The 15,908-nt window shown below is 47.0% G+C and overlaps 1 protein-coding gene across 2 annotated transcripts in view; it reads left to right on the forward strand.

The window, feature by feature from the left end:
- The window catches only part of FAM83H (family with sequence similarity 83 member H), a 96,779-nt gene extending 84,285 nt beyond the window's left edge, over positions 1 to 12,494 (forward strand). For both annotated transcript variants that reach the window (XM_030220418.1, XM_030220410.1), the window contains exons 4-5: positions 3,474 to 3,598; positions 7,741 to 12,494. In XM_030220418.1, coding sequence (XP_030076278.1) covers positions 3,474 to 3,598; positions 7,741 to 10,405 — 2,790 coding nt within the window. In that variant the 3' untranslated portion in view covers positions 10,406 to 12,494. The remainder of the gene's footprint in view (positions 1 to 3,473; positions 3,599 to 7,740) is intronic.
- The last annotated feature ends 3,414 nt before the right edge of the window (positions 12,495 to 15,908 follow it).

Consider the following 15,908-nt stretch of genomic DNA (forward strand, 5'->3'; position numbering starts at 1 on the left):
TTCCGGGCGAGGAGGCTGTTCCGGGCTGTCCAGAGTGGAGCGCATCGACACCTCCTGAACAGAGGGTGAGCGGTCCTCTCGGTGCCGATGCCTGCTGGGTGCCGACTCCCTCGGCGACCCAGAGCTCTCGGTGCCGACTCGGGGAGGCGACCGGTGTCGATGCTTCTTCGATTTCTTCCGAAGCACGTCACCGGAGCTCCCCGGCACCGACGAGGAGGACTTAGAATCCAGCCGTCGCTTCCTCGGGGCCGAGGCCGAAGGAGGTCGGTCTCGGGGGGGCTGTACCGCAGGAGCCCTCAGGGTAGGAGGAGACCCACCCGAAGGCTCACCGCCACCAGCAGGGGAATGGACAGCCCTCACCTGCACTCCCGACGATGCACCACCGTCCGACGACATCAGCAGATGAGGTCCCGGTACCACCGACGTCGATGCAGCTATCCGATGTCTCGGCGCCGATGCAGAGGCCCGATGCCTCGATGCACTCGATGCAGGGGCGGCCGAGGAAGATGGTCTGGACGCTGACGACGTCGATGCACTCGAAGATCCCGGTGCCGATGCCGACGAAGAGCCCGAGAACAACACGTTCCACTGGGCTAATCTCGCTACCTGAGTCCGCCTTTGAAGCAGGGAACACAGACTACAGTTCTGAGGGCGGTGCTCGGCCCCCAGACACTGAAGACACGACGAGTGTCGATCAGTGAGCGAGATAACCCGGGCGCACTGGGTGCACTTCTTGAAGCCGCTGGAAGGCTTCGATGTCATGGGCGGAAAAATCACGCCGGCGAAATCAAAATCCGAAATGACGGGAAAAAAAAAGCACCAAAAATTTTAAGGGAGAAAATCTCAACCGAGGCCGAAAGAGGCCTACCCCGACGACGAAAGAAAACTTATCGGGGCAAAAAGCTGGAAGTACGGGAAGGGTTAACACGAAACCCGGGGGGGGGGGGGTTTCCGGAGCACTTCCGACACTTTTAAAGACTTTTCCGAAGAAAAAACACGTCAAAAAAAAACTTTGGACGCGCGAGGTCGACTTTCCGGGGCTCGACATGACGAATACACGACCGTACCGAGTGCGGACAAAAGAAGACTGGCCGGCTCGAGCCGGTTTCGGGCGGGAAGACGGCCGCGCATGCGCGGTGCGCGCGGGCGCGCGAGGGCTAGCAAAGGACTTTGCTAGTGAAGATTCCGATTGGAGGGGCTGCCGTGGACGTCACCCATCAGTGAGAACAAGCAGCCTGCTTGTCCTCGGAGAATGGACAGGTTGTGGATCTTTCAAAAAACTATGCGTACTATTATGGATTATTCCCGATCTGGTATTTAGGCCTGGTTTTAGATGGCCTAAATGGGTGCACCTAAATTTTAGTCACAAGAACAGCATGTGAGTGTATTCTATAAACTACCCCTAACTTTAGGGGTAGTTTGTAGAATCACACTAAGCATGTGGTTTTTAGGCGCCATTTATAGAATTTGGCTGTATGTGCATTTCTGGTCGTCCCATCTCAGAAAAAGGATATAGTGCGACTGAAAAAAGTTCAGAGAAGGGTGAGAAAAATGCGAAATGTGCTAAAACACCACTCTTAAGAACAGAGGCTATACAGTTGAGGGCTCTTCTTGGAGAAAATTTGACTAAGCCGGGGATATGATAGAAGTGGCTGGTAGATCTTGAACTATTCTTTCCTTTTCTATTCTAAGCTGTGTGATTTTTCTGTCCTATTTTGATATTGGCATTCCTTTCTTCTTTTATTTTATTGTACACCGCCTTAATTGTTTGTGAAAGGCGATATATCAACTCTGCAATAAACAAACATTGTGGACAATATGTTAAAATGTTCTACTCAGTGTGTGGCAGTGGTCAAAAAAAGGAAATAGAGTGTTAAGAAATACTAGGGGATAGGACTTGATATAGCACCTTTCTGTGGTTACAATCAAAGTGGTTTACATATTACATACAGGTATTTATTTTGTACCTGGGGCAATAGTGGGTCAAATGACTTGCCTAGAGTCACAAGGAGCTCCAGTGGGAAATGAACCCAGTTCCTCAGGTTCTCAGGCCACTGCACTAACTACTAAACTACTCCACTTCACTAAGAAAGGAATAGAGAATAAATGTTTCTGTATCACTCCATGGTGAGATGGCACTTTGAGTATTGTGTGCAATTCTGGTTGCTGCATCTCAAAAAGGATATAGTGGAACAGATGGGCTAGGTGGACCCTTGGTCTGACCTAGTAGGGCAGCTGTTATGTTCTTGTGTGTTCTTATCTTCACTCTGGGTTGTAAACCATCTGGTCTAGGTGATTTGCCATTATTTAGTCTGTTTGCCCTCTTTGAGGTTTGTTTCAGTCCTCTGAATCATCACCACTGAACGCTTTTTCTGGAATGGGTGTCTCCCTTGTATCTTCCTCAGTAAAGACTGAAACAAATAATTCATTTAGTCTCTCCGCTATGACCTTGTACTCCTTTGTTAATTAGGAATACATCTTGGGGATCATTCCTCTGCTTGATTTGTACCTTTTCTTCCCCTACTTTTTTCTTTTTTGCATGTCCACTTTTATTGTCAGCTTAGCTTTATTGTTCTTGCTTTTTATGTCTTGTCAGTTTCCCCTGTATATTTTAATGACCTTGTAAACAGCTTAGACTTTTGCTTTATTTGTGGTATATCAAATAAATTGGACTTGGTCTTGGACTTCGACTTTTACTGAGTGACTGCAAAAAGAAAGTTTTGCAAGTGTGTAGGGAATGCTGTATCTGGAGAAGAGAGAAAGTGCAATCTCTGAGGACTTTTGTACTCATAAGGGAATTTAGAGTTGAAGCACATGGGAGACAGATACCCGCCTGCTTATTGTTTCAGGTTTGGGAAAAGACCTCAAGCCTACTGAATCTAAATAATGAATAAGCACCTCTATCTGAGCCCATACAGGGTAAAAACTGAGTCTAATATTTCCAAAATACCACATTGAATCACTTAGGACTAGATTCTTTATATGGTGCCCCAAAAAATCGGCACTGAAAAAAGCACTATTCTATAAGCGTTGCTTAAAATTAGGCACGGTTTATAGAATAGCACTTATGCCTGCGAATCGTGCCTAACTGAAATGTAGTGTGAATGTACACACCCTACATTAGGCACATAGCCCCCTTATTCTGTAACAACTCGCTTTAATTTTAGGAACGTTCCGCCCATGACTCTCCCATTTCTGCGCCCCCTTTTTCAAATCACACATAAAATTTAGGCCCAATTTACGTATGTAAAGTTCATTAAATTTAATTAGTGCCAATAATTGGTTAAAAAGCCAATTATTGGCACTAATTAGCTTGTTATTTATTTAAATTGCATGCGCACATTGGGCACAGCCAAGTTTTGGTGACTTTTTCAGAATTAGGAGTTTAGTACCCCACCACCTCAGATATTTTTCTGTAATCATATTTCTGTATATAATCTCTGACCATCTTTAAATTTTCTGCTATCTTGTAGTTTTTCAGGGTGCGGACTGTTGCGGGTTCCACCTATTTTTGCCGAACAGGGTCATCGTTCAAAGGGAACCTCATGGAGAAATTTCTACTGGTTGATTGCACCATGGTACTCAGCGGGAATTACAGGTAACAGTTGGCATCTGTACTCTTCTCCCTCCTATACCAGGTTATACAAGTATGTATGTATACCGCGCAGGATGCACACACACACCCTAGCCAGGGGCTGCCCAACCATTAGGCCACCTGAGGCAGGGGCCTCAGGCGGCACTCTTCCGGGAGTGGCATCTCTCTCTTCCTTCCTCCACCCTGTTCTCCAAGTTTATCTTCTTTTTCCATTTTTCAAAAGCCGGTGGCGCCAGTGATTCCCATACGCTGCCCTGCTGCCGGCAGCCGCCTCTTCTCTTTAGTGCGGCCTGCCTCTCTGATGTAACTCCTCAGAGATGGCCACAGTAGAGAAGAGGCCAGTGCCGACAGCAGGGCAGCGTATGGGAATCACTGGCGCCACCGGCTTTTGAAAGATGGAGAAAGCAGGTAAACTCAGGGAATGGGGTGGAGAAAGGAAGGGGGGAGGTGCCAGAACTTGCCCCCCAGAGGGGTGGGGGGGAGAGGTGGCATCTCAGCCCTGCCTCAGGCAACATCTTGCCTTAGGTGATCCCTGACCCTATCTTATACCTAAAGTCATTTTTTGACAGGGCACCTATGTGAACAGTCCAGAAATGTGCCTATCATATGAAAGCAAAACAGACTTTTACAATAATCCCTGATAACACACAAACCCTCTCACACAAAGAAGGTGCCAGTGCGTCACGTACTCAATGATATTCAGTGCCAGCACCTGCCTAACTCTCTTATGCAGCCCTGGCTGAATATCAGCCGGGCCAACATAAGCTCCAATGCCCAGTCTGCCACATTTAGCCCCCAATATTCTTGGCCCCGCGCAGAGTATTGTGAGTTAATTTAACTAGTGACAGTAAGCTTTTTTAAAAAGATGTTGACTGTCGCTGGCTGAATATCGTGGGGGGATGGGGGGGACGACGACACATGGACTAAATACAGGACAGAGCAGGGCTCTACACTCCCCTCCTCTCCCCACACCACCCTGATATCTTTAATATCACTATATACGGGACAGAGCCCGGCTCTACTGTCCTTTCCCCTCCCCTCCTCCCTCATATCTTTAATATTATTATATACAGGACAGAGCTGGGATCTGCACCCTCCCTTTTCCTCCTCTCTCATATCTTTAATATCACTATGTACAGGACAGAGCTGAGCTCTGCTGTCCCCTCCCCTCTCCAAAGCTAATGTCTTTACTGTCAGGATATAATTAAAGTAGGCGCAACAGATCCTACGTTGCAGATCACCATGATGCTTAGAAATTGTGCTTTAGCTCCTGCAGTTTTTATGTCTTGCCATAGCTGTCCTGACCTAGTTTGTGCTCTGCACTGTTCAAACTCACTGACAGCTATACAATACAGGCTCTAATTGTGAGACTACTGTAGGAATATGTGCATCATAGGCTCACACCCATTGGAGCTGTGTTGCTGAAGCTCCTGCTAGCACTTCACAATGGCCAGTGAAGGACTTGATTTAAGACAAAGAATGAGACAGCATCCTTCTTAAACTGGGCCCTCCCCTCCCTCCCCTGCTTTTTAACTTAAGCAACAGGTGGGGGCAACCTGGTGGGGGGCAGGAGAGGGACAGAGTTAAAGAGAACTTGCTACTGCTGGCATAAACTTTCAGGCTGATCCTATTTCCAAAGATAATTTTCCATGATCTTTGTTCCTTCTTCAGACTGGCAGAAGCAGTGCGATGCTGCCATCTGCTGGTAAGATTATAGCTGCAGACGCTTCTGGTCTCTGGCAGGTACAGAGCTGTTGGAGCTCCCCCTGGTGGCCATGGTCCACCTTGAATCCAGCTCTCTGGCGATAGATTTTTGCTGTCAGATAAACCTGCAGGTTAAGAAAAGCACAACCACAGTACAGCCCGTACAGAGACACCCACTGGAGACGTAAAGGTTGTCTGGGTTCTCTGCTTTGGTGAGCTGCTTCTGTCTGTAGTGAGATTCAGCTTGGGAGAGCAGATCACATAGGCAATAGCATAATGCGTGGAACAGCATTGCACACAGTCGCCTGGGCTGTTAATAAAATTGTTTTGGTTATACACATGTAAAAAAGTGTACATTTTGAGCTGGCACAATCAGCAGAGTAAGTTATCCACAGTACCAATGCTTAGTTTAATTTAGAGGTAGGTGGCGCTGAATACACGTGACCAGGCTGGCACTACCCCTTATTAGCAGGTAAAAGTCTCACCACAGCCACAGGTAGACTGCGTCCTACCCAGGCCTTGGTTACAGCCGGACTCCCCAAATTCGCAGAGTTTCTGGCTCCTCAAATGGCTGATGCAATGTGACAGCTTACTGTCTGTGAATCCAATCCACTGGTTTCGCCACTACAGAAACCCCCCTTCCCCTTTAATTGCAGTGGGTCACCTGGCAGGGGACTATAGATAGCTCAGACCTCAGGCAACCAAGGACAAATCTTTTCCCCCTGAGCTTCCCTTTTATTACCTCTGAGCTCCTCCCAGGTCATCCAGTCAATCCCCTAATGACTTGCTGCCCAGGGCTCACTAGCGTAAATCCTAAACAAACCAAGGGTTACACATGCCTCAACAAATCAAAAAGAAATAGTGGAAAAAAGGTTAGATTTTCACCTGTGTTTCCAATAAAGCTTACAGTTTACTCTTCATCAACCCAATGGGAAGAATATCAGAGATAGTAAATCAGGACTTAATTATGGGTTATTAGAAACAGAGAAACATGACTGCAGATAAAAGTCAAATGGCCTATCCAGTCTGCCCATCCACAGCAACCACTATCTCCTCCTTTTCCTAAGAGATCCCATGTGCCTGTCCCATGCTTAAAGAGCCTATTCTTGCTGGCATGGAGCTTCTGGGCAATCCTACCTTGTAGGTCAGACCTGCCCACCCTGGGTTTGGGGAGGGGGGTGGCAGGAGGGAAGGAGGGGGGCATTGTTGGGAGCGGGAGGGGACTCAGGGGAATTTTTACCCAAAACTTTGTAAAAGGATATGCAGCGGCCAGCCCGATATTCAGTGGCGGGACCCAGCATATCTAAGTGGCCTAATTTAGGACAGCTTAGTTATTCATATTGTCACGGAATGCCTAGCACCCGCCTGGGGCTAACCATGCTGCTGCCTGGTGGGTCTGTTCCCAACACTGCTCAGACCCGCCTGCACCTGGGCATGTCTCCCACCCACAAGTTATTTCCCCGGTGGTTTCTAAGGACATTGGGGCCACAATCCCAGGGGTTCCACAGTTTCTATAAAGCATCCACAGACCATAACACATACCCCCAGGATTCTTAGTCCAGAACAGCAGAGTCAATAAACTAATAAGGTTTATTGTCAGAAATTGAACAGTGAATGGTAAGAAGAATGGTGAAAATTAGCAACAATAACAGGTAAATCAAACAGGTATCAATATTAAAACTAAACATTTGTTTACTACCTGAGTAGTACCTGGGGAGTTCAGGAAATATAGCTGCTCACAGGGCCTCAGTGAAGAGATCTTTCTCTCTCCTCTCCCTATTTGAGACTAAAGATTACCTCATAACTAGGCAGGAAAAAAACTGTCACTTCTGTAACAGCTTTACAAGACAAAGACAGTTACCATCTGCTGGCCAAACAAGGAAAATGCACTTCATGAAATAATAACGTGCACAGGCTTGGAAACCCACTGTTTTGCCACACATATAGGTAGGTGGTGCTGAATATGTAACCAGTCTGGCACGTTCCCCTGACAGTGCCTCTCCTTCCCTCTTGCCCCCCTCCCTAAGCCCACAGAGACCATAATTCAGTAGTATTCAGCCAGTGTAATGACCAGTTTATGTGTTTAACCTAATCCAGATATTTAGCACTGCTATTCACATAAGCAATGGCGCTGAACACCCGGATACTGTAGCCACTGCACTACGCTGGATAACTTAATAGCCTGTTCTCATTCCACTCCAAGCCTGGCCCCTTACTATACAGCTAGTATTGACTTATTAATATCAAGTTATTCAATGGATTTTCAACCTGAAGCAATCCATATAAGGGACAAACATCCACAATAAGCCAATTGTGCATTCACGTGAATATCAGCCTGCTTGTTTCTACAGTTACAATACCAAAGATCATCCTGTATGCAGCACACTGAGCAATCATAGGGGATCCTCTCTTAACCTGTTTCTCTTTTTTCTTTCTTGCAGCTTTATGTGGTCCTTCGAAAAGATCCACCGTAGCATGGCTCACATCTTCCAAGGGGAGCTAGTGGCTAGCTTTGATGAGGAATTCCGGATTCTCTTTGCCCAGTCAGATCCCCTCATTCCTGCACAGAATGCCCTGGTGAAGATGGACAACCCATATACGATAGCCCCTTATGGTGGCGTCCGTCCATTCTTCCAAAGAAAGCTCCACATGATGTTCCCCAGGGATGACAGTTCCCAGAATTCCTTCAACTCCTATGACAGGACAGATCCAGAAAAGGTGTTTCTTCAGAGCTTCCGGCGTGATGATATTCTTCGGCACACACTGGAAGGGTCTGGAATGCGGGTGTTTGCTAAGAAGGTGGCACAGCAGATGGAAATGGAGAGAACCCAAATGGAGCAGAACAGAGCTTTGATGTTCAGCAAGCAGTTGGAAATGGAGGCCTTCAAACGGCACAGTTTTGCAGAGGGCACATATGAAAACTACATGGCCTCCAAGCAGTACAGCAAACAGATGCTTGTGAACAATGATGATTACAGATTCCAGGCTAGCCACTTTCAGAAGGAGCACACCTTCCAGACTGAGCGTACTTTTGGTGCCAACCGGCCACAAGGGCTGTTTGAGCGAATCCGAGCTGGCCGCCAAGGCTTCCAGGAATTGGAGGAATTTGGAAATGATTCTAGATATCCCCCAGATACTCTGCCCATTGAATCCAACTACCAACAAGAGGGCTATCCCCTGAGACTGGATTATGTTCCCTCTGGTTCTTCCCGGGAAGTGAGATATGGATCAGACCAGATAAACCTAACAGGAGATGGGATACTAGGACAGAGGTCTCAGAAGAGGCAAAACATTGGTCAGAAGTTCATATGTCAGACCTCCCCAACTCAAAAGCAGAGCTTGGAGCAAAGACTATTTTTACAAGACCAAGACACAGACAAGAAACCTCAGGATAATAAGCAGGGTCTCCGCAACTGGAGGATCTCATCCTACCTGAGTGCCTACCAATCAGACCAAGGAGAAGAAGGTCTCCCGATTTCCATGGAATCGGAAACCTGTGATGATGTCCTGGTTCCTGTGGAAAAATCAGTGGACCCCAGTGAATCCCTGCTGAAGAATTCCAATGATCTAATCCCTTCTTACAAACCTACAGGGCTATTTAACAGCTCACCTTTGGCTACGGAACGATTCAAAGAGACTGCAGGCACTGATAAAGACAGTGAATCAAGTGCCTTGCTGAAACATGATTCCTTCCGGTCTAGGATCAATCCTATGATTCAGAGGAGCTCAAGACTAAGATCCTCGCTGATCTTCAGCAACTCCAAAGTGGAGCAGCACAACTCAGTGGGTGACACATTCCAGCTGTTCCAGAAGGAGCAGGCCACCAGTGAGGTGACTAGTGAGAATGATAGTGGGAGAACCTCCTCTACTAAAATGGCTGATCTCCTGGAGAAGTATAAGACTGTAGGTAAAGATTCAGAGACCACTGCCATGAGCCACACTAAAGCTGTCTCCAGCTTCCTACAGGAAGACTCTCAAGACATTCAGAAAAAGAGTACTGAAACTTTAACATTCAAAGCCCTGGAGTCCAAGGTGCTAGACACAAAGGAATCATTCACTCGGACACTCTTGAATAGTCAATACAGTACATCTACTGTAAGCTCACAGTTTGAGGAACTCATGAATCAGTCTACTCAGGGAACTATCAGTAGCAAGGTGGAAAAGGTAGAAACTCAATTCCAGATCAGAGAGGCCAGCAACCTTCTTCCAAATGCCACTAAATCATCTCTTCTAGAGACCACTAAACTAGCTCTCCCACAACCACAAGAAAGCCAGATTTCTATTGGAGGAAACTCAGATTCACTGACCAAGAAGCCAAACTCTGCCTTAGTTTTTGGGAATGCTCTGGAAAGCATGTCCAGGAACCCAGAGCCATCAATCCTTTCAACCAAGACAGATGCTGAGGGTTCAACCAAGTCAGACCAGCCCACCATGGAGTTTTTCCGGAAGGGTTCCTTAAAATTGAAGCAACTTCTGAACACAAAAGTAGAGAAGAAGGCAGAGGAGGAAGCTGTCCAGGACAGTGCCAAGATTGAGAAGCAGAATGCGACTCTAAGATGGCAGTCCAAAGGAGATGTTCATGAGGTCACTTCTATGACAAACAGTGAGGAGATGAGCCACAAAACTGCCCCAGCTTCCAAGACCACTCAGCCCTCTCACAGCAGGCTAAGTTCCTCTACATCCAATGTCATCTACAGCAGCAACCTCCGGGATGATACCAAAGTCATCTTGGAACAAATCTCTGCCAACAGCCAAAAGAACCGGGCCGAGCTCATTAAGCAGGCTCAGCAAGTGACATCCACCAATGACCTAGAGAGCAAAGGGGAAGAGGCACCTGAGCAGGGCCTGATCCCTAGATCAGAAAGCTTTACCATTCGAAATCGCTTCATGAAGCCTCCTCAGACCTCTGCGGAGGACAGGGAGACTCTTCTGAAGAAGATGGAGAGTATGCGTAAGGAGAAACGGGTCTACAGCCGGTTTGAGGTTTTCTGCAAGAAAGATGAGCAGCCAAATCAAGGAGATGCAGAAGGAGACCTGGATGCCAAAGATAGGAAGCTAGGCAAAATAGTACCCAAACTCCTGGGGTCTTTCAAAACCAAGAAGTAATGAATCCTGAGACTTGTATGGTGCTGGAGCAGGCCGGGGTTCTTCCTATTGAAAAGGAAAGAGAGTGCTTGTGTTTATCATCCTTCAGTGCTCCAAGCTTAAGACACTGCTTAGGAATCCAAGTTTATAAGAGACGTTGTTTGCTGGGACTTTCATGGTAATTTAATTGCCCATAAGAAACAAAATACAGTACAGTTCACAGCCTAGGTCTTGGGGTCCTGGGTACAGTGGGAATATTCCTAGTTATGGCTTTCAGAAAGGTAAACAATGCTGGATATATGGTCTCTTCCACGGTTGACCTACTCTGCTTTATCACATAAGCCGCTGTATTTTATTTCTCTTCATCCCCCCCCCCCCCCCCCCCCCCCCACTCACACACATACCTGATAATTTTCCTTAGATGCTTTCAGAAACATTTAAATAGGCACAGTTGGTTGGGTTACGGACTTTTCTGAAAGTTCAAGGCCTTGAGTTGCTAACAGACACCTCTAAAAGTCTCTGTAAGGCCCCAGTGATAGAGGGGGGCCATGGATTGTCACAGAGCATCCCAGCATGCAAGCTGTCCTGAGGGATGCAGCTCTGCAGGCCACAGGCTCAGCTGTAAAGTGCAGTGGAGGCTCTTGGCAGTACCGTGGGATTGGTCTACACAGGTACCTCACTGATAAACATGCCTCAGCTGCAGAGTACAGAGCAAGCAAGTGTAAAGATGGGACTAAAATGAAACACATGAGAGTTTTTATAAAGATGATTTTTATGGAAGCCTTATGCTTATGGATTTATAATGATTATGTTCTAGCCATGGCTACCAGAAAGTTCCATGTCACTAACCTAAGCCAAGAGCCAGTGCTTGGATTACTCAGGTGCATGCAGGGAGATGCAGCCCTATTTTGAAAACAGAGTTACATCTCTAGCCATAAAAAGATAAAACGTAAAGCCTGGATCAGCCTGTCCTCTAGCATGGAGTTCTTTGGTAACCCTGACCTCAGATCTGTGGCTCAGCTGTCTTCCACAGTCAAACACAGTACTATCTCTGTGACATGGCTGTCTTTCCCTCTATCACTGTGGGTGCCTGTCTGCCAAGGAGGGGGTAGCACTGCCTTTGTGGCATGCTTGTTCTAGTGCTATATCCATTCCATGAACTTCCTTTTCTGTAATAGGGTTGTCTTCAGCTGGGGGGAAGAGTGCAGGCATTCTGTAGTGCTGGGAGCAGTGCTACTTCCTTGGCACAGCTGTTTTCCCCTGGGGGAGGAAAGCTATCTCTGAGGTACAGTCATTCTTCCTGAGAGGAAGCAGCGCTACTTCTGTGGCACAGCTGTCTTAGTACTGTATCTGTGGCTCAGCTACCCCACCTTACCATAAGCAGTACTCCAAAGGGCTAGGAAGTGAAGCAGAGGAACTGGGCAAGGAATTGCGTGACAGAAGAGGAAGACAATTGTGTTCTGTTGTTGTTTTTATTAATGATAAGTTTTAAAGGGCAACAGCCAAAACCAGTCCTAGTTTTACAATGTTACGGGCTCCTATTACACATCTGATTACTACTGAGCTGGAGGCTCTGATCCACCATCAGTACCACACAGCCCTGGCCAGTGTTTCTGCACTTCAGATTGAAGCTACAGAGATCTGGCCGCTGTCCACAAGGGGGCACCAGTTCTGGTGTTTAAGTTTGTGTAACTGCCACATCTGAGCTGGACAGTAAACACATACGTGTTTGCAGATTTTCAGCTCCTGTTTCCTCAGCCTTAAGAGTGGGCCCTGCAATGGTACGTGGGGCAGATCTTTGGCCAGTTTTCTGCTGATAGCTGTGCAAAGCGAACTACAATCTATACAAACATTATGATGTAAGAGAAAAGTGGGTTACAAAAACAGCAATAAAGCAAAATGTGTGTTTTCAAATTCAGTTTGAAGTCCCCTAGGAGTAAAGGGGATTCGTGGATTTGATATACCGCCTTTCTGTGCTACAAGCAAAACACTTTACATTTATTACATGCAGTCTCACTCACTGCCAACCCACTCAAAGGAGGGGGCCTGGGCGGGATCCAGGTTTTCCCAACTCCCTTCTTCAGGCAGAACATCAGAAATCCCCAACCCCCCCCCCCCCCCCCCCCCCCCCCGTTTATAAAGCCACGCGCTAATTCCGACTCAGCCTATTCACTTTGAATGGGCTGTGTCAGCATTGCCGCACGGCTTAGTAAACGGGGGCAGATGTTTTGGTGAACTGACAATCCAGGAACAGCTGAAGCATTCGTTAAGATCTGCAGTCACTGGACAATCAGACTGGCTCAGAGGGTCTCCAAATGCTGCGGTTCATCAGAAATAGGTTGAGCCAGACTCAGTTTTATCCTTGGTGCATCTCTAGGGTTGCCATGTGATCCAGCCGAACTGTAACAAACTGATCCAGTCCATGTTTTGTCCTATTGTGTGCATGGAAATGCAGTTCTCTGATACCTCCATACAACAGGCAACACCAAGACTGGGTCAGCCTGTGTGGGCTGATTATAGTTTGGGTCAGGGGTGAGGAGGGAAGTGGAATTAGCTGTTTACTTTCAGAACTCAGCTCTCACTGTTTCCCATACCAGTCTTGGGATCTCTCTCCCACCTCAGCTCTCTTTCGTGCCAGAAACCAAGAGACAGCAGTATCAGTATTAGGCATGCCATATCAGATCAGCTTGAACAGGCTGGTTTTGCCCCAAGGCCTTTAGGGAAATATACTTCTGCTTTACCTGTGCCTGGATTAGCCTATTTGGCTTGACTTAGTGAGGTGGCAGCTCTTGGCAGTATCAATAGCAGGATGTAAGTGATCAGAAGGCCATGCACCCATCATGTGAACTGACAGGCCCTACAGGAAACCATGTGAGGGAGTGGGCACACCGCTGAGCTTACACCCTGCTATTGCTGAGCTAGGAAGAGCTGAAGCAGGGGAGGGGAAGAGTGTCTTCAGGATCTGAGCAGGGGAAGGATGGGTGATGGGAGACCCAGGATTGGGCTGGTAGGGTAGAGTGAAGGTGAAGCCAGGGATAGTTGGTGGGGAGTCTGGTGGTTGGTAGCTTGCTAGCCTTCCTTCAGTAGGCTGAGAGCCAGTGCATCCACTTGGCGGAAGCTGAGAGAATTTTCACATTTTATTGTAAGTTTTCACTAAAAAAATTGTAATGAAAAAGAGCATCAGAAGAGTCAAGAGGAAGTGGCTACAGCCAATGACTTTCATATTTATAAAAAGCTGTATTCTGACTGGCTGCAGCCTGTAGCCAATTGGAAAGCAAAACAGAGATGCAAGAAGTGAGGTATTAGCACATGGCAGCAGTGTTCTGATTGGTTAAGGCACTCTGTAAAAGCTCATAAGCAGTAACATGGAAAAGTAATCTTGAGCTTTGCAGATAGTTACCACTGGGCAGGCAGAAAAGGAGTGGCAGAGCAGCTCTCCAGATAGGGTCAGTGTTGTGTTTCTTCAGGAACAGAAACACCAATACAGTTTCAAGAAAGAGCAGTCCCAGGGTGGACCGCTATTCCTGCATGTGCCTGAATTATCAGCTTCTGCCTGTGGACAGGACATTTTGCCACAAACTGCCCCGTTATTGGCTCCTGCACAAGCAGCCAAGGATATGAGGTCAGAGCTGCCAAGGGGGTCCTGATTTTTGAGAGAGATTTTAGTACATGCCCCAGCCCCGCCTGACTCTGCCTTGGCCCTGCCTACTCTACCTCATGGCTCCACCCCCCTGGCATACCTCAATCACACAGCCATTGCAGAAAAAATATTTTATTTACACCACTGACAGCAGGGATGGGTAAGAAGGAGTTTTTCAGTTCACTCTATACCCCCTATCCAGCATCTATTCCCCCCCAAGGGCATAATCCCCCCCCCCCCCCTTTGAGCTTAAGACCACTCCAAAATTGTGGCACTAGTTGAATCGCTGGTGGAGGTGCCCAAGCCCTGCTAGCTGAAGAGGTCCACAGCATGAGCCCCCTACTGTGTTATTTGAGCAATGCAGCAGTTGGCAGCATGCTTCAGCCGCTGATGCTGGCCCTCCCGCATATACTCAATTCAGGCACTTAAAAATGGAAAATAAGATAATGCCTTTTTATTGTTCTAGCCTAATAACTTTTTCAATTAGCTTTCAGAGGCCAAACCCTCTTGGCTCAGGTCAGGACAACATACTGCTGTTATGGTATCCTCTTCTGACCTGAGGAAGGAAGTGTTGGCTAGTCAAAAATATATTAAAATTAGTCCAATATAAAGGTGTCATCTTATTTTCTATTTTGTGTTTTATTTGTATTTATTAACCTTTATTAACATAACTACCACATTACTTTATCCTAAATTAATAAAATTATTTTCTGTACCTTTGTTGCCTGGCCATTTACGTTTTCCAATTGTATTGGTCCCATTCTCTTGTTTTTGCTTTCCTTCGTCTTCTCTTAATTCTCTTGCCAGGGTTTCCTGTGCATTTGTCATTTTTCTCCCTCCTGTTTCAGTTTTCTTTAATTTATTTTTCTGCCTCTCTGTCCAAATTTAATTCATTCTTACTATCCAGTCTTTAATTTCCCTTTTTTTAATTTCATCAACCTATGGCTTTTCATCTTTCCCTCACCCTTGTTCTCCCCTATGCCCTTTCATCTCCACTTTCGCTAACTTTATCTTCTCCCCCTTTCCATCCAGCATGTTCTCTGTTTCTCTCCCCATCCTTCCAGTGTCTCCCCCTTTTTCTGCATCCTTCCACCCAGTGTCTCCTATCCAGTGTCTTCCCTATTTCTCTACCTACCCTTTCATCCAGCATTTTCTCTCCCTACCCTTCCATCTAGGGTCTTCCCTCTTTCTCTCCCCATCCTTCCACCAGTCTGTCTTCTTTCTCTCCCCATCCTTCCACCCAACATCTGTTCTCTCTCTCGATCCTTCCATCCAGTGCCTCCCTCTCCTCTTCCTTCCATCCAGTCTCTCTCTCTATCCTTTTCAAGTCAGCATTTCCCCTCTCTCCATCCTTCCAGTGTCTCCCCGTTTTCTCTCTGCATCCTTCCATCCAGCGTCTCCCCTCTTTCTCTTCCTACTGTTCCATCCAGTGTCTTCCCTCTTTCTAGCCCCATCCTTCCAGTGTCTCCCCCCCTCTCTCTGCATCCTTTCATCTAGCATCTTTTCTGTTTCTCTCCCTAACCTAAGAGAGAGTAATCCACCTAAGTGGATGAACACAAACTCCCACGTAAAAATAACAGTACAGAAAAAAGAGAGTGGGAAATGGACCAATGACTCCAGGACAACGGGAAATGAAATGCCAAGGAACCACTTTATTGGCATTTCATTTCCCGTTGTCCTGGAGTCATTGGTCCATTTCCCACTCTCTTTTTTCTGTACTCTCTCCCTAACCTTCCATCTCTGCCCACTTTCTCTCTCTACCCTTCCATCCAGCGTCTTCCTTCTGCATCCTCCCATCCTGCATCTCCCCTCTTTCTTCCCCCATCCTTCCACCATCTTCCCTCTTTCTCTCCCTCCTTCCATCCAGCACGTTCCCTCTTTCTC

This window comes from Microcaecilia unicolor, chromosome 1 (assembly GCF_901765095.1).
Source record: "Microcaecilia unicolor chromosome 1, aMicUni1.1, whole genome shotgun sequence".
Taxonomy (NCBI): Eukaryota; Metazoa; Chordata; class Amphibia; order Gymnophiona; family Siphonopidae; genus Microcaecilia; species Microcaecilia unicolor.